At 38.2% G+C, this 19,732-nt stretch overlaps 1 protein-coding gene across 1 annotated transcript; it reads left to right on the top strand.

Annotated features, from left to right (window-relative positions):
- The first annotated feature begins 12,671 nt into the window (after positions 1-12,671).
- LOC121799695 (26S proteasome non-ATPase regulatory subunit 1 homolog A-like) lies at positions 12,672-19,703 on the top strand. Its single transcript, XM_042199142.1, has 13 exons — positions 12,672-12,972; positions 13,755-13,818; positions 14,700-14,805; positions 14,986-15,097; positions 15,184-15,352; positions 15,681-16,156; positions 16,282-16,417; positions 16,498-16,743; positions 16,826-17,046; positions 17,138-17,396; positions 17,512-17,744; positions 17,820-18,309; positions 18,998-19,703. Exons 1-13 carry the CDS (start codon positions 12,818-12,820, stop codon positions 19,325-19,327), a joined length of 2,997 nt encoding a protein of 998 aa, XP_042055076.1. The 5' UTR covers positions 12,672-12,817; the 3' UTR covers positions 19,328-19,703.
- The last annotated feature ends 29 nt before the right edge of the window (positions 19,704-19,732 follow it).

Here is a 19,732-nt window from a genome sequence, read left to right as displayed (position 1 = left end):
CCGAAGATGAAGCGAGCTCCTCAAGGAGCGGCAGATTCTGAAGCCGAGCTGCTATCTCTCGGCTGTACAGAGGCAGTACGACATCGGCCCCCTGCTCGCCCTTATCGGCAATTAGCCTTACCAGACTACCGACAAAAGCCGAGAACTGGCTACTCAAAAAGAGTTTCTCCGTGTAAACACGGAGAGCCTCCCCCTGGGCAACCACGGCGGCAGCATCACTCCGTTTCGTCTGCTCTCGCTGGATGACGAGCTGGTTTTTGGCAAACTGAGCTTCATCCTGGGCCGAAATCCTAGCAGCTCTGGCTTTCTCAAAGTTTGCCTCGGCCTGCTCGGCCCGGTGACAAGCAGCCGCCAATTTCCTCTGCATCTCAGCATAGTCGTTGGACGCTTTGGAGAGTTCGACGGCGACGAGCTTGGAGAGCATATCGTTCCTCTGAAAATGGACAAGGAAAAAAGTCAACAGAGGGCACCAAAAATACAGGACAGAAGCCAAGCCAAAGAATCAAGAAGACAATTCACCTCGGCGAAGTCCGTGGGCCATAAAAATGGCTCACAGATATGCTCCGAAGGAGGCGCCAAGACCACATCTTTCTCTGGCGCTCTCGGGGGCTTCTGGGTCCTCCCCTTCCTACTTGCCGAAGTCGACTCCGGCTTCTTTGGACCCGAAGAGGTCTTTTGCCTCTTCGGATTCTTCTCGGCATCAGGCGCCGAGCTGGTAGCCTTCTCTTTCTCCGGCTCCTCAAGCTCGGAGGACTTTCGGATAGCCTTATTCAGCATGAACACTGCCAAAAAGCAAGAAAACAAGGTTAGTTTTCTTCGTTAAAGCAGTAGAGCATAAAGATAAAGAGAAATCCTCACCCTCGGCCTCTTCGTCCGAAGACGAGATATTGAACACGAGGTCGCCCTTGACGAGCTCAGTTTCCGAATACTGTTTCCTAATCATAGGAATCTTATTGAGCTCGCCCTCGAGCTCGGCCAACGGTTCTAACCGAGGATGGGGAATCACGGACTTCGGCCTTCTCCAAGGAAAGCCCGGAGCCGAAGTCCTATTATAAAAAAAGAAACGGTTTTGCCATTTCGGCCACTTGGTTCGGCAGAAGGCCCTAAAAGGCTGTAAGGGGATCAAGTAGAACCAAGATCCCTTCCTTTTAAACTGGAAAAAATTAAGGATTGCCCTCAGAGACAGATCCTTATCTAGCCTACGCAGTTCGGCAGCAAAAGCCGATAAGTGCCTCCAAGAGTTCGGAGTCACCTGACCTAAAGGGAGTTGAAAAAAATCAAGAAGCTCTACAAAAGGTGGGGGAAGAGGAAAACGAAGCCCGCATTCTAAGCAGGCTTCGTAAACGGTGGCATAACCCTCCGGCGGGTCGTTAGCCCTATGATCATCGTCGGGAACCACCGCCTTCCCCCCAGGTAAAAAATATTTCTCGTGAAGGGATATCACAGTATCCTTACTCAAGATACTGTGAAAATACTCTACGGTCTTCTCCCCGGATTCTTTCCGGCTAGAAGACCCCTTATCCCCTTTCCTACCGCTACCCGACACCGAAGAAGAAGAAGAAGACATTTTTCTTACTTTTTGAAAGTGAAGAAAGTCTGAAGAAGCTCTTGAAAGCGGAAGAAAATTTCTCGAGAAAGAGAGAGTATAGAAGACGCAACAGCAAAGGTGTTCAAATGAGGAAGAAAGAGCATATTTATCAGATTCGGCGAAGATTTCAAAATCGTCGCACCGTTTCGAATCCCACCTTTTCAGGATTCAACGGCCGGATTTTACTGTCGCATTTAATGCAGTCACATGCAAGGCACGTCCCCTGACGTCAGCCTCCCCCGTACCTTTATCCAGAATGCCGAAGTGACTCGCTTCGCCGAAGTGATTCACTTCGTCTTTCGGGGGGGGGTAGTGATGGGGTACGAACTAAACAAGCCCAACAGCAGTGACGGCCCATCAGCCCAAAGCCCAAGGAAGAGTATGAGTTCGGCATTACCAAAGAGTTCGGAGGAGTTCGGCATTACCAAAGAGTTCGGCCTCAGCCTACAGCTCGGTAAAAGCCAACCAATCAAGCTCTGCTCTCAGGTCGGCATCAAGCTCTACTCTCAGATCGGCAACCAAAGCAGTTCGGTCTCAGTATTCGACCGAACAAGGAGTTAGTGGACCCATGCAGGATTTCCACAACTTCCAACACACCCACTACCACGTGGCGTCAACTCAGGCCACGATCTTAGGCCATGACCTACACGACCTCCACGACCTAGAGTGATGATGTAAGCCACGATCTTAGTTCAATGTATAAATAGAACTTAGATCTGATAGAAAAGGGTTAGAATCTCTCTGGAGAAACAATCATATAGCAAGTTTGTGTTGTAAGCTGTATTTGGCAGATCAAGCAATACAAACCTGCCCCCATTTCTCCCCGTGGACGTAGATTTACCTCAGTAAATCGAACCACGTTAAATTCTCTGTGTCGTGATTTATTTTTACGAGCATTTATCATCATCAAAAATTCGCGGAATCATCAAACAATAAACCGAACACTACAACTGAATACCCCACGGCAATTAATCGGAAAATGCAAATTTACATAAAAGTTGAGTAAAGAACTTATCTTTCGGGGTTATGCGGGGCTGTTCGGGTTGGTTTCGGGCGTTTCGGGGTTGGTTCAGTGATGAACGATGCTGCCCGAACACGTTCGGGGTGGTACAGCAATCAAGAGGTGACGGCGGTGTGCAGCACGGCGACGACGGTGTGCAGCACGGCAAACCGCGCTGCGTCTCCTGCTGTGGCCTGACCCTGCGGCGACGACCTGGGAGTGCACGGGCTGCGGAACAGCAGCCATCGGCGCGATGAACTGCTGATGCGCGCGGCGTTTGTGCACAGCTACCACAACCAGGCGGCAGCTGCTCGGAACAACGATAACAGCGACGGTGATGGCTGCTCGGTACAGCTGTTCGAGCGTTGACAGCAGCGCGAACCGGAGGCGATGTCCGACCGAGGGCGACGCTGCAGCGAATCTTGTCGGAGACAGCAGACCGCGGTGACCAGCGGCGATGACCGAGGGACGAACCGGAGACCGTGGAATTTAGGCTGTCCGATTGTTGATTTTCGGTGGTGACCGGCGTCGATTTAGCGGTAAGAGTTGGAGGGAGGCGACGAATCGTGAACCCCTCTCAATTTGGGGATTCTTCGATTTGGTCAAATTGGGGAAGAAGTGAGGGGGAGAGAGAGAGAGGGAGTTTGACGAGAGTGGGGAATGGGAGTAAAGTTAGGCTACTTTTTGGGCCTCTTCTTTTATTTCTTGTTGGGCCTCATCAAATAAATTGGAGGAATAAGGTGGACTAAGTAAATAATAATCTTGGGCCAAATTAATTAAATCTCGGATTTTTTTTGAAAGGCGAATAATATTATCCCAAGTGCGAAATAAATATAATTGCAAGGGAAGATAGTTGCGATAATTTAATTATGCGCTTAAATCATTTTTGGAAATTTATTTCGACGTCATGGAAAATACGAGGAGCCAACGGAGGAAAGAACGGGCGTAAGCGGCCGACCGACGTCGCAAGCGACGCCTTGGGCGGCTGCCAAATAATTGGAAATATACAAAAACCGAGAAAACAAAATAAAAGATGTTAATTAGAGTGCATGCATTCTAAATATCGTCGTTACCGAGAATTGATATGAATCTTATGTATTTTTCGAAAAGGTGGTTCGCACGCACACTAACAGACGGAACGAGGAATTTTACGGAAATTCTAAGCTTTCGAGGTGGGCTTTATTACTTAAATTCTTTTATTTTGAAATGATATGTTTATGGTGAAATAAGGGTGGTTTAAAATAGTATGTCATGCCGTTTTTATGTTTTGAATTGCCATCTGATTGTCTACTGGGATGATATCCTACTAGACTTTGATAGTTAACGAATTCGGGTCTGACTAGGGAGTGAGTCCCTACTCGGACTAGTGCACTGATATGGATCGTGAGCCGTCCCCTAGGTCGGCCGGTCCAGTGATCGAGATTGTGGCCACAGTCTCGTTTCACATGATAGTTCAGATATGGTACATGATGGAGATGATGATGGGCTGCGCAGCCATGTTTTATGATAGAAATGATTTTAGTGTTTCTCGGCCTTTTTAAAGTAAAACACCCGAGATTCACTCGATGATGGCTTGACATAATTTAATCGATGAAAGTATTTCGGGCATGAGTTCACTGAGTGCATCAAGTACTCAGCCCCTGCATATGTTTTCCCTATGTGCAGGTTGAGCGTGGACGGGGGACGGAGGATGTTGAGCATTGGACAGAGACAATATTCAATAAATGATCCGGTTGCTATTGTGTCTTCATACACAGTAGTAGCTAACTCTCAAATGCTTCCGCTACGTCAAGTTTTAAGAATTTCTTTTAATTCATTTGAATTGTCAAACTATGTCATTCACGTTATGTACCTTCGGGATTTGAAACCTTGTTGATAAATGAAATTTCATCGTTGATCGATAAGTTGTATTGTCTTGATCGTTTTCCCCCTTCTTCCCCGCTTCTTAATTCCCCCATTAGTCGCGATCCACTGTGCTTTCTATCCTTAGGAAGTGCGGTCGTGACAATATAATATGAATAAAATATGTTTAGTATATTTTTAAATTATAAAATATAAAGAATATTCTAAAAACTCAAATTATCTATTTTCATTGGTATTGAAAGTAAGGTATACCGCAAAAGTATGGTATACCGAAAATGAGGTACGATATCGATATGGAAATTCATCATACGAGAATAGGGTATACCGAAAATTTTGGTAAGGTAAATGTATGATTTTTTTGCATACCGAATTTACGGTAAGCTGCTTTCGATAAGGTATATGGTACCTACTCACCTCTACTCATAGTTGAGTCATTTTTTCTATTTTAGAAAGTTCTCTCATAGTAGAGTCAAGTCTATATATGGTAACATTTTTTCTCACTCTTACTTTATTATCTCTATTTTATTCACTCTCTACTCTATTCTCTCTACTTTTTCTCTCTCTTACTTTTATATGTATTTATTTAACATAGTAAACATCTATTTCTTAAACTCCGTGCTAAAAAAATTTGCCTAAACTGTGAGGCATATACAAAGATGTCCAACAAAAAAGTTTTGGAATTCGGAAATTGTTTAGTAGACTCTTGGATAGTAGACAACTACGACGTGTAAGAAATTATTCTGTTGAAAATGGCAAATCCAATTGACTGAGAAAAACTCCATTGAAGGAGGAAGAAGAAAAATGGAGAAACCGTCGATTAGAGAGACTGAGAGAAAAGGGGGAAATTTCTTTATTGACTACATTTTGAAAGTGTTGACTACACCTTATAATAATATGCCTTATATATAGGCTTGATTAATGCTAAACTAACTAATTAAAAACTACTAATTACATTTTAATTTTTCTATTTCAATAGCCTCCCTCAAGATGGAAGCATAACAAATGCAACCATCTTGACAAAAACACCGAACATCAAACATCAAACATCAAACATCAAACAACAAAACAACTACAAACCTCAAGTTTTATTCTAATTTCTAACTTCCCCAACAACTACAGGTGCAACATAAAAGTCTCCACTCCACCAAATGCAGAAAAACTAAAAATGATCTCACTCCCCCTTAGCACCAGGCATGGTGAGTATGAGTAAGCTTCACAGATTCTTCTTCACCAAATTGAACATCAGGTCCTCCAGTGACTTCAACAGCCATAACTCCAGCCACAAGCCAGGCATACCATCATTTTAACCAACAATTTCCTCCCCTCCGATCCATTACTCATCAACAACAAATAAACATGGGACGAGGGGCTGGAAACACAATTGCTCATAGGCTAACAAAGGAGTTCTACAAATCAACACCAACTCTCAATATGAACATAGATACAAGAAGGAATAGTCTCTGTATTTGTGGAAACAACGTGCAACAACACCCGATTTGCATATCCAAGTTACTCAACCACACTACTTGCCTTCTCATACAAATTTCAAACAACATGCTAGAGAATGGAGATTTGCATATTGAAGCTGTGAAAACAAATTGAAAAAGAGATGGAGAGGACAATCGAAAAAACAGAGAATCATCCGATTTTGAACGGAGAGAGATATCAAACAAACATCCGAATTAATCGGAAGATAGAGATAGATCTGAAAACATATTCAGAAATTCAACAACAAATTTGAGAAACATATCTCAAACAGAAACATCAACCGATTTTAATCGGTGTCTAAAACGAGAGAAACTTGGATCATATAAATTCAATGAACAAATGATGCAAACTTGGATCATACAAATCCAAAAACAAATGATACAAACTTGGATCATACAAATCCAGAAACAATGGATACAAACTTGGATCTTACAAATCAAATGAGAAAAGTTAAAAAAACGAGAGAGAAAACGAAGAATGAGATTGAGAACAGATTTGAGATTTCTGATCGGCGAAAATTTCAAAGCCGAAAAGAGAGAACTGAAAAACGTGGAGCACCGGTGAGAAGACGGAATCCGGTGAGAGACTTGGCAGAAAATTCTCACTAATCAAAATCACAAACCCTGGCTCTATGAAAAAAATGAAAAATCAAAAAACAAGGATAGAGGAGATAGAGGTCATTAGAGGCGCGCAACGAATTTGCGCTCTAATACCCTGTTGAAAATGAAAAATCCAATTGACTGAGAAAAACTCCATTGAATGAGGAAGAAGAAAATTGGAGAAACCGTCGAATAGAGAGTGAGAGAAAAGGGAGAAATTTCTTTATTGACTATATTTTGAAAGTGTTGACTACACCTTACAATGATATGCCTTATATATAGGCTTGACTAATGTTAAACTAACTAATTAAAAACTACTAATTACATTTTAATTTTTCTATTTCAATATATTCAAATAACAAAAAAAGTTAATTCCACTCATAACTCATAATGCACGCAACTCTCTCACCTTTGTACACACACACTCTCACTATATAAAAGACTCCTTTTCACATCTCAAAACACACCTCTTTCTCATGGCGCAAAATCATTCTCTCTCTAGCCTCTCTGCCGATGCCACACCTCTTGCGGTCGTCGTCGCCGCAGATCCTCCTGATATCACGGTCATCACTTCGCATACTCCTGCACTCATGCCTCCTGCGCTCGCGGTCGCTGTCGTTCCTCCTCCTGCACTTACACCCTCTGCGTGTTAAAACAAGTAATAAATCAACCGCCCACCATTTATTGTGATTGGAGTTCCTAGAACACATTTATTATTGTTGAGTTCCTAGTAGTGTAGTCTCAGTCCTCATTTATGGTTTTACTTGAAGAGTCTCAAATATTCCTATAAATACTAGGATTATGAGCATTATATTCTTAAAATCAAGTAAAACATAATGTAGATATTACCTATCTTTAGAGCATCCATCTCTGTTGATTCTCAAGTCTGAAATTTTTGTCAAATGTGATTCTCAAATGAAATGATGCTATTTGTGGTGATTAGTTGTAGGTGGAGTAATGGAGAGGTAAGCAATATTTTGTTTTTTACCAGCTTTCAGTTTCCTCCTTGCAATTAACAACTTCCACCGGTACTGGCAGAAGAATCCTTGACTAGGGACAGAACTAACTTACCGATCAAGCGGAGGCTTGGCCGGAGCCGGACCAAGTAACCCTGCTCATGGGTGTTGTCCACCCAGATTTCTTCTTCGTATATGAGATTTGAGAAGTAGAGAAGCAATTTGGGAGAAAATATTATAATTACTTCATCGAAGAAAAACTTGAATGCGGTATTGTTGAATTCCCATTTGTCCGGTCTGAGGAGCAACTTGTAGACGTACTGACCAAGGCATCGAGTCCTAAACTCTTCAAAGAAATTATGAGCAAGTTGAGTATCAGAGGTACCGTTGCTCAACTTGAGGGGAATGTTAAATCAAGTAATAAATCAGCTGCCCACCATTTATTATAGTCTCAATCCTCATTTATGGTTGTACTTGAAGAGTCTCAAATATCCCTATAAATACTAAGGTGATGAGCACTACAATAACACACAAGAAATATAAAGCATAAGCATTCTACTGATATGTGTTCTCTATCACCAATCTCTCTTCTCTCGATTACCATCTTTAAGACTGCGCTGCGATCGTTGTCGTCGCGCCTCTTCCTGCACTCGTAGCACCTGCGCTCGCTGTCTTCGAGCCTCTGATTCCGATTACGAATCTATATCACTCATCTGGATCTGAAATGAGGTCCTCTTCTGCTTGGAACAAGTCTAGAAAGAACGCAAAATGGAGGAACAAGTGAGAGCAACATGAGTTGAAGTGAGTAGATCATTTTGGTGAAGTGAATAGATCCTTTCAATATTTTGGTGAAGTGTATTTCATTTGTTTTCTAAGAATGTGAGTAGTATTTTGTTAATCTGAAATCATAGAATGTCTGGTAGTTGAATGTCTGTCTCGTTGAATGTATGGATCTGAAATCATAGAATGTCTATTAGTTGAATGTCTATCTCATTGAATGTATAGAACTGATATCATTGAATTTTTAATATAATTTGAGTATCTATTTGTTGGATTGAGTGGATTGTTAGATATTCCTCCTATTACAGTTATTGAGAAGGAACAGGAAAATTAATTTAATAGAAAAATGTAAGTAAAAATCAGGGGAAAAGAGGACTTGTTCAATTTCTCAACATCAACTTGAATAAAGAGGACTATTCTGGTGCTAGACTATTAAATTATTAAGGATGAATCAAACTTCCTTTTCTACTTGGATGTGCCATTAGGGATGCGGCCGGTGGTTCTAGGGCTGACAATTTTTGATCCGATACGAATCCGCATGAAAATAGTGGGTTTGGGCCACACCTTAATGGGTTCGTGTCTTTATTGGGTTGACCCGTTAAGAACCCAAAAATTTCAGGTTGGGTTCGGGTTGGATACGGATAACCCATTAAGAAATATATATATTATACTTTAGTTTAGTTACTCCCCCGTCCGTGAAATGTTGTTCAATTTTGTCATTTCGGTCCGTCCGCGAAATGTTGTCCACTTTGCTTTTTATCCATTTTTGGTAAATGGTCCTCACTTTCCACTAACTCATTACACTCACATTCTATTTTAAAAACCAATATATAAATATGAGATCTACATACCACTAACTTTTTCCACTCACTTTTCTTCACATTTCTTAAAACTCGTGCCGAGTCAAACATGGACAATATTTTGCGGACAAAGGGAGTATTTAATTTGTTGTAAAACAGGTTTAAATCTTGGAAAATTGAATCAAAACCACCCAGTGTGGGCGGGGGTTTAGGCAGTGCAGACCACTAACCCGTGAATAGAATCAAAATATATCTTTCCAAAACATGATCCAAGCCCAAAAGTGACTAGAAACCAAAGGAAGAATAAGAACAAATAAACTAGATGTCCCATAAGTCAGGTAACCAAAACATGTGACTGTGTTGATATTTGTAATACACTATAAGAAAATTGTGAAAATTATTATGTTATATTTATTGAAATATGTGAGCTTTAATCTTATCTACTTATTTTAAGATTTAATAATGTAGAATTGGTATTAGTTGTTAATTGAATAATATATGCATTTTAAGACCTCCAAATATATACATATATAGATGATCAAAGTATAACTAATATTAAGTGTATAACTAGAGAACAAATCTCAGTCATTAGATCAAAACGATCTAGTTCACTATATGGACGTTTTAGTTCACAATATGAATTTGAAAACAAGGAGTGAACCAAAACACCATTATAGTGAAGGATTTAGTTCACTGTAATGGCGTTTTGGTTCACTCATTCGTATAATAAACTAAATCACTCTTATAGTAAACTAAATTCATGTTCTCTAATTATGCATTTAAGCATTGGTTTACTTAGATCACTACTCTCACGTACCTTAATAGATAATTTCATAAGGTCACCGATGGCAAAATAGCTCTACGCAAAAAAAAGCGCAACTCTTTTTCAAGAAAATGATAACTATAATGTCTAGGTCTATTATTTATGATTTTAATATATTGGGCATATATTTATGATATTACCAATTGAGCGAGGTACGATATCATGGCCTAATCCACCATTTTTTATTAGAGACTCAAACACGAGCATTAAGAATATATACAGGAAGAACATTAATTTATAGTGTCGTATTTTATAGTCTTTAAAAAACCTCTTTTAATTTTAATTGGTTCAGAGAGATTTTTATATGAATAATGCGTTCATAAATAAAGTACTCTGTACAGTGTTGGAGGCGAACAATATTCAATAATCAACTCTATTATACATCCATGTTACATATATCGTAATTGACCAATAAAAAGTTATTATTAAAATTTTTAAAAAAATCAATAAAGGAATTTTAAAAGAAAAAAAAAGTTGTAACTATACCATGAATCAATCAAATTCAGTAAAGAAATAAAAATAAGTTAAATTTGGTCGCTTCGGCACTATATAAAAGTAAATATAGTTATTATTAAAATTAAAAAAGAATCATTAAAGGAATTTTAAAAGAAAAAAAATTGTAACTATGCCATGAATCACTCAAATTCAATAAAGAAATTAAAAAAAAGTTAAATTTGGACGATTTAGTACTAAAAGAAAATAGAGTTATTATTAAAATAAAAAAAATTAATACAGGTTTTAAAAGAAAAAAATTGTAAGTATACCATGAATCACTCAAATTCAATAAAGAAATAAAATCTCGTCGCTTTAGCACTAAAAGAAAATATACTTATTTCATAAAGATATATTATAAAAGAGGTATTTTAGAATACCTTTACTTTCTTCTTATTCTCTCTCCTTGTACCAGCCATCGAACCCCCGCCTAGAGGTTAATCAATGCCTCACCAACTAGGCTAGGATTGGCCGGTGTTATATTTTTCGAAGTTATAATATGTACTCAATTATTACAATGGAGTGATTATTATTAATATAGATGTGAAGGAACAATTGGTATAACGCCTGTAAAATGAAAATTTAAAAATAAGGAGAGTTTTAGAAAATTGTAAATTTGTAATTCATTAAAAATAAGGAGAGTTTTAGAAAATTGTAAATTTGTAGAAGAGAATCTCATTATATGCAAATTCATTCCTTATTGCAGAATCACAAAACTAGATTAAATTAGGGTGTTTAGATCTAGTTTTTTATGGATGAGATTTTCACCTTCATCACGAGCCTATTTTACTTCAGCTCAAAGCAAATAAGTCATAACATATTCGGAGGATTCAAGTTCATTCCAAAATATATATTACTTCATTCTAGTAGATTTTTACTTCATTCCAATAGAATTATTACTTCATTCCAATACGTACATGCGATTATTACTTCATTCCAATAGAATTATTACTTCAATGTCTATCACTGCCTCCACGACGCTGATAATGGAATGATAGCCTAATTGAATGGTGTAATAAGAACATGAAATAATGTACTAATAAACTATTTGAATGAAGTATGTGTAGAAGCATTTGAAGTCCTACTAGAATGAAGTAAAAACCTTGTCTAATGAATTAATAACGTTTGTGAATGAAGTAATAAACCTACTAGAATGAATTGTACTATTTTTTAAAGTGAGTAAAATAAAAACTCAATTCGATGAATTCGAATGAAGCATGTGTTGAATCATTTCAAAACCTACTGGAAGTAAGTACAAACATACTGTAACTTCAAAGTATCAAGTACTGGAATGAAATAATAAACCTATTACAATGAAGTAAAATGAGCTTGTAATGAAGACCAAAATAATTTACACATTATCAAATCTCATAAAAAAACTAGATCTAATGATCATAACTTAGTCTCTAGTTCGATCTTTAAAATTAATTTAACATTGATCATAACTTTGTAGAATGCATGAACAGTAGATCTTCACGAGTCCATGAGACCATGACTCTACTCTAGGCGTTGCACACCGTATGTACAATGTACACACAGATGAGATCACGATATTTTATGTAGGTGGCGTTCGGTTGCCATGACTAATATCATGAGACTATTCATCTAGGATTAAGTTGTGTGATTATTTTAGTTGGAGGGGGAGGCTATGACTAATTATCATGAGACTATCCATCTAGGATTAAGTTGAATGGTTCAATCTTATGAAACAAACATGATACATATTTAATCATGAGATTTAATCTTGCTAACCGAACACCCCGTAGAGTATTAATATAGACAAGATTTGAATTCAAGATTTTTTGCTAAGATGAATTTGGTGACGATTTAATTTTGTATTCACTTGAATAGTTGGGCGTTATTGATTTTAACACAAAAATTTGAGTGATTATTTGATTTGTTTTAAGTAGAAAAAGAAAAGATATTTGACCATATTAATGCAAATATAAGAAAGTAATTGAAAATGAAAAGAGAGAAAAAAGCTAAATGTATTCATGATAATTTACTTTATCAAAAATAAAAAAAATTACCTTTTAAAATATAAATTAGAATGGGAAATGTGATATTTTGAAGGATATCAATTAAAATTTTTATTTGGAAGGCCACAACTAGGTGTCTCCATGGTGTTAAATTTCAAATATAAATTCAGTTCGTTCTTATGTTATGCACAATCAAATCCTATAGGAAAATCCAGATAATTAAGAAAAGATATTAAAAAAAATAAAATCTAGCAACTGTTACGCTATAAAAGAGCTTCATACTTTGCCCATTCATCAAGAAACCATTGTAAACAATAAACTTGAAATCAAATCAAATTTTTTGGGTGCAGACTGAACTTCTCATAATTCTTCTAAAATTCTGGTACCTTCTGTATAAACCCTAACCTCAAATCTAATTAGATCGAAAGCCTACATTTTTGGGTTATAGAATGGCTGCAGCGGCGGCGACGTTGGTGAGTTCGGCGGGCGCACTTCTGGCTATGCTGAATGAGACTCACCCGGCTCTCAAGTTGCACGCACTCTCCAATCTCAACACCTTTGTCGACTACTTCTGGCCTGAGATCTCCACTGCTGTCCCGATTATGTAAACCTTCTTTTAGTCATCTTTTTTTATTTAATTTAATTATGAACTTGAATTTCGTGCATTACTATGACTGGGGCTAATGTTGTCAAATTGTGGATTCTTGGTGATGTTTCTATTGAGGGAATGGTAGAGTTTGTGGTTCAATTGGATTGAATTAGGGTAGCATTGTGGTTATTTACGCAAATTTTGAGTGCTTTAGTGTTGATGCTACCAAGTGGTGAGAAAATTGGGGTTGTTCTTGTGAGGTAGTTATTGTTTTAGAACATAATTAGATGAACAAAGTTAAGAGCTTGGTATTCTTTGGACTATGACATCCAATTTTAGATTATTGAATGTTTGTAGTATACATTTCTGCTTCGTGTGTCTCGTCATGATTATTATGTAGGATCTGTTGTTTGGGTATTTCGCTAGACGCTGCATGAATTATGCATATAAGTTGGGTGAACTGCTTTCTTAGTTCTGGAAAACTTTATACCCAGAAACTTTATACCATTGATTGAGTTATAGAATTAGCTTAAAGATGTCAGCTTGCCCTTTCTGACTTGTTAATGCGTTGATTGTGCTCTCCAGTTCTTTTTTGCTATTTCTGCTCTCTGCAATATTAACTTGCCATACTGTGATTTCATGTGATATCTCTCTTGATTTTGATGACTGCTACATGGTGATGAGCTTTTTATAAATGTTACCAACCTCTCTATGAGCAATTTCTCTCATATTGAGTCATTTTTAACTTTTTTTTTCATGGCAATTGAATCCTCTCCTCCTTTTGCTTTTGGTTGCAGAGAAAGTTTGTACGAAGATGAAGAGTTTGAACACAGACAGCTAGCTGCCTTGTTGGTTTCAAAGGTCGAATTTTCTTCTTCTTTCAGGAAATTCAGTTTCTTCTTCTGCATGCATATTTTAGTTGGCTGTGTAGTTGGTTGGTCAATCAGAAATTACATATCCATGTCATGTAATTTTTCCAGTATTCTGCAGACGAGTCATGAAATATTTCTCAGATTTGTAAACTTTTTAAAACTATAAGTAATGTGCTTTAAATGAAAATAGATTTGTCTCACATGTCTTTTCTCTCTCTTTGTAAAATTGTGTTAATTTTAGTCAGTAATTACTTGGAAGTTTGGGAAATAACTCATATAAGCATATAAGCACATAATCACTGATGATACCAGTAGGAATATTGGTCCATATCCACATCAGGTTCACATAGGGTATGCTGTATTAGATTCAGATAAAGTTTATTATGGTATAAGTAGTTGTAAAACAGATTCATGGGTCAGTTATGCTTGTGAGAGATAAGAGTGAGAGCCTGTGTCCTAACTCGTGATTTCGGATTATGAAGTGCTGCTATTGTTAAGTAAGATTATTTAGTGTAACAGAACTCTTATGTATTCTTTTTTGGGATATGAAGAAATTTACATTATAAGACATATCTTGCTATCTGGATATAAGTATATTCCAAGTATCATAAAGAATGCTGCAACTGCTGCTGCTGGGTCCTGAAGAAGTTGCATGAAAGGGCATCATACTATCATATTGCATTTGATTACTTTATACTTTGTGAAGAAGGGAAGCATATGATCTAAATTTTTATAGTATCTAGTCATAAATCATAATTATGTATATATCTGGTATCAACTATATGAAAAGTATTTAACTTCTTTCAGATTTAGGTTATGTTAAATTGTCGTTATCTTTCTCTTGCAAATTATTGTGTGTTCTATCATTAGGTTTTCTATTATTTGAGTGAGCTCAATGATTCATTGTCCTATGCTCTGGGAGCTGGCTCTCTTTTTGATGTATCTGAGGACTCGGATTACGTTCATACTCTACTCGGTGAGAATTCTTACCACCCCTTTGAATTTTTTTTCACACTACTTTCTCTTTTTCAGTAAGATGATGTGGCCACTTGATATCATTTTATCTTTAATAAGTAGTGCTAATGTCCTACTCATATGGATGTGCTTTAATGCTTTATTGCTTATAATAGTTATACTGTATTGTTGTCTCACTCAGCTAAAGCAATTGACGAATATGCAAATCTGAAGACAAAAGCAGCTGAGACAAATGAGGAATCTATACTGATTGACCCTAGGATGGAAGCTATTGTTGAGAGAATGCTGGATAAGTATGTATAATAACCTTGTGGTTGGAAAACCTAATTATGTGGTATCCTGACATATATTCCTGTTGGCTGTTCTCAATGTTTTACAGATGTACTGCAGATGGAAAATATCAACAAACCATAGGGATGGCAATTGAATGTAGAAGACTGGATAAGCTTGAGGAAGCAGTTATAAGTAGTGACAATGTCCATTCGACTATTAATTATTGCATAGATATCTGTCATTCCTTTGTGAACAGGCGAGAGTATAGGTGTGAGGTAACCTCCTTTAGCATATTTCGTAAAATATTCTGTAGGACCATTCTTTTTGGTAGGAATTTAGCCTTCTCGTTTTGAACAATGCTACTTTCTAAGAAATAGTGTGTATTATGTACATGCTTTGCCTTTCTTGTGCTATTTATGTTATATTCAGAGACTGGAGTAGATGTTGATTTCTAAGGTGTCTGAACTATATTTGTTACTTGTACTAGGTCTCTAAATTACAATGAGACGATAATTTATTTCAGATTGAAATTATTGAATTTCATTCTGATCCATAGTTTTGAGAATTTTCTAAATGCATATATTCTGACATGTGGTTCTACAGATACTCCGCCTTCTGGTCAAAATATATCAGCAGCTGCCATCTCCTGATTATTTGAGCATTTGTCAGCGCCTAATGTTTCTAGATGAGCCGAAGGGTGTTGCAAGCATATTTGAAGAACTCTTAAGATCAGAAAATGTTGATGATGCACTACTGGCATTTCAAATTGCATTTGATCTTGTGGAGAATGAGCACCAAGCTTTCCTTTTGAAGGTGAGAGATCTGCTTCCGACTCCCAAGTCACAGCATTCAGAGCCTACTCAGTTGTCCGAGTCAGCTCAGCCAGATTCTTCACAAACTGAAATTGCTGTCACATCTGAGGATGTTCACATAACAGAGGCAAATCAAGCAGATGAAAGCATAACATCTACGGATCCACGTGAAGCAGTTTACGCTGAGAGGCTTACAAAACTAAGAGGAATTCTGGATGGAGAGACTTCCATACAGTTGACCCTGCAATTCTTACACAGCCATAACAAGTGAGGCTATTATTTTCATCTTTAATCTTTATAATCTTATATCAAGTCCGAACATATTCAGGCCACATAATTTACTAGTAAAATTTAAGAGGCGTGATGGATTTTATTTTCCCATCTGCTTACAGATCAGATCTCCTCATTCTCAAAACCATAAAGCAGTCTGTTGAGATGAGAAATAGTGTCTGCCATAGTGCAACTATATATGCTAATGCTATTATGCATGCTGGAACAACTGTTGATACATTTCTGAGAGAAAATTTGGTAAGTACATAAGCATTTATACCAGATTCTGTTCCATCTGTTTTGGTGTTAATTCAGCCATTACTTATATAAATTGTCAGGACTGGCTGAGTAGGGCCACAAATTGGGCAAAATTCAGTGCAACTGCAGGACTTGGCGTTATCCATCGGGGCCATCTACAGCAAGGAAGATCCCTCATGGCACCTTACTTGCCACAAGGTGGCAGTGGTGGTGGCAGTCCATACTCGGAAGGTGGAGCATTATATGCTCTTGGTCTAATTCATGCAAACCATGGGGAAGGCATTAAACCCTTTCTGCAGGAAAGCCTAAGGAGCTCTAATGTTGAGGTCCAACCATTCTTTAAAACCTGTTTTTCCTCCTTTCCCCTCGAGCAGTGACTGTAACTTAATGCTATGATAAATGGTACAGGTCATTCAGCATGGTGCCTGCCTGGGTCTTGGTTTGGCTGCATTGGGCACTGCTGATGAGGACGTCTTTGATGAAATAAAAAATGTGTTGTATACTGACAGTGCTGTTGCTGGTGAGGCTGCTGGGATTAGTATGGGTCTCCTAATGGTTGGAACAGCTAGTGAGAAGGCTGCTGAAATGCTTGCATATGCACATGAAACCCAACATGAAAAGATTATAAGGTGACTCAAGTCATGAATCTGAGTTTGAGAGACTCTTTAACCACATTTGATCTCGCTTTTATATTTATATTTTACTGTGACATGATAACAGGGGTTTAGCCTTAGGAATAGCACTTACAGTCTACGGAAGAGAGGAAGAAGCGGATACACTCATTGAGCAAATGACAAGGGATCAAGACCCTATACTGCGTTATGGTGGCATGTATGCCTTAGCCTTGGCGTACAGAGGAACATCAAATAATAAGGCCATTCGTCAGTTGCTGCATTTTGCCGTGTCAGATGTAAGCGATGATGTCAGACGGACTGCTGTTCTTGCCCTTGGATTTGTGTTATACTCTGATCCTGAACAGGTTGTGTATTTGGTTTTCCTTTTATTCCCTCTTGGATGCTGTCTTGATGGACTCTGAGACTTTTGAGAAGTCAACTTGCATTTATTTGAAGTTGTATTAACTTTTTTATATGTAGTGCCCTCGCATTGTCTCTCTGTTATCGGAGTCCTACAATCCACATGTGCGTTATGGTGCTGCACTAGCAGTTGGGATTTCTTGTGCGGGCACTGGACTTAGTGAGGCCATATCATTGCTAGAGCCATTAACCTTGGATGTTGTCGACTTTGTCCGTCAAGGTGCTCTAATTGCAATGGCAATGGTGATGGTTCAGATCAGTGAAGCTAGTGACTCTCGTGTTGGTGCTTTCAGGTGTTGTATCTGAATTTTATGTTCACCTTGTTTATGGTTTATATTTCTCATCTCTCCCTGTTGCTAAATACTTAGGCGACAATTGGAAAAGATAATCCAAGATAAGCATGAAGATACGATAAGCAAGATGGGTGCTATATTAGCTTCGGGGATTTTAGATGCTGGCGGACGGAATGTGACCATCAAGTTACTTTCAAAAACAAAACATGATAAAATCACTGCAGTAGTAGGCCTTGCTGTTTTCAGTCAGTTCTGGTACTGGTACCCACTCATCTACTTCATCAGCTTGGCATTCTCACCAACTGCTTTAATTGGTTTGAACTATGACCTGAAAATACCCAAGTTTGATTTCCTTTCACATGCGAAGCCGTCATTGTTTGAATACCCTAAGCCTACTACTGTCCCTACCACTGCTTCAACTGTTAAACTGCCCACTGCAATTTTATCAACATCAGTAAGAGCCAAAACCAGGGCTAGTAAGAAAGAAGCTGAGAAGCAGGCCGAGAAGGCAGAAACAAGTACGGAAAAGGGTAAATCAAGCGACAAGGATGGGGATTCTATGCAGGTAAATGTTTGTATGATGCCATTGTTTATAGTTTTGATATTTTTCTTGTTAGAGTAAAAAGGTCAGAAGGCTAACGAGCTGTAAGAACCGAAAACAAATAATAAGCCTCTTACGACGTCACTTCTCTTACGAGTCCCTATGCTTATTTACCGTCCTTATGCTAAACTAAAATATTATTCCTTGCTCTCAAACCTATAGGGACTCTCAGCAAGCTTAGTAGCTCATCTGATTAATTGCCACTCTAACTCTAAAGAAAGAAAGAAAAAATAGCCCAAAGTCATATCTCCATTAGATCTTCTTCTGTCAACTAATAATGATTTGGGTCAAAAAGTACTTGGTACTACGATCGCTAGAGGAACAATACCTTATCCTGAGGATGCTCCTGAATTATTTCAGACTGCTTGTTTGAGACTTATGGACTTTTAGCTTTCCAACTCTTGATGCGTGTCATCTCTATCTCTTGCTATGGGATATAAATTTCATAATCACGATCCTTCACTTTGTTTATGATTATTTGCTTTCCTTTTCTGGGTTCTTTCATGAAGCATATCTTTGAGGGTGGATATTACATCTCTTGATCCTAATTTGCTAATTTACAATGACATTTCAATATTTCATTGCTTTTGCTGCTCGGTAGGTTTTAATTGAATATTTGCTCAACTCGGATTCTCTTTGCTTCCTTTGTCAGGTAGATAGTAACACAGAGAAGAAGACGGAACCTGAGCCATCGTTTGAAATTTTAACCAATCCTGCAAGGGTGGTTCGTCCACAAGAGAAATTCATCAAATTTCTTCAAGATAGCAGATACGTGCCAGTTAAGACAGCACCTTCAGGATTTGTACTATTCAAAGATCTACGACCGAATGAGCCTGAAGAATTATCTCTCACTGAGTCTCCCTCGTCCGCGACCTCTAATCCTGCTACTGGCGGGTCAGTCCCTGGACAGCCGGGATCGGTCACAGCAATGGCTGTCGATGAAGAGCCTGCACCTCCACAACCCTTTGAATACAGCTCGTAATCCTTTAGTATTGAAGGTAACTTTCTGTGTTTACGTTTTGATGGAGAAAGTTGATTGGTTGTAGCTGGTCAGGAGGTGTTCAAGCAAGTGGCGCTCTGCTGCAGAATCTTGAAGTCGTAGCAATGTCGATGGCTGCTGATGTGTCCAACTCTTTCTCTGCCATGCTTTTCTTCTTCCATTTTATTATTTGTGGTTTTCAATAAGGATTATGTACACTAATGGAGGGCCAAAACCTGGACTCTAGAAGCTGCGCTGTCTCATTTATTCTTTCCATCTTGTAGTCCTTATTTAAGTTGAAAATTAGGGTGTAAGTTATTCTTTCTCTGATTCTTGCTGTTATGATTAATGCCAAATTTATTGTGTGTGTTTGGATGTATGGTGCAGCCATCTTAATTAATCTCTAAT

This window comes from Salvia splendens, chromosome 4 (genome assembly GCF_004379255.2).
Source record: "Salvia splendens isolate huo1 chromosome 4, SspV2, whole genome shotgun sequence".
Lineage (NCBI taxonomy): Eukaryota > Viridiplantae > Streptophyta > Magnoliopsida > Lamiales > Lamiaceae > Salvia > Salvia splendens.
This window is presented reverse-complemented; position numbering and strand designations above follow the sequence as displayed.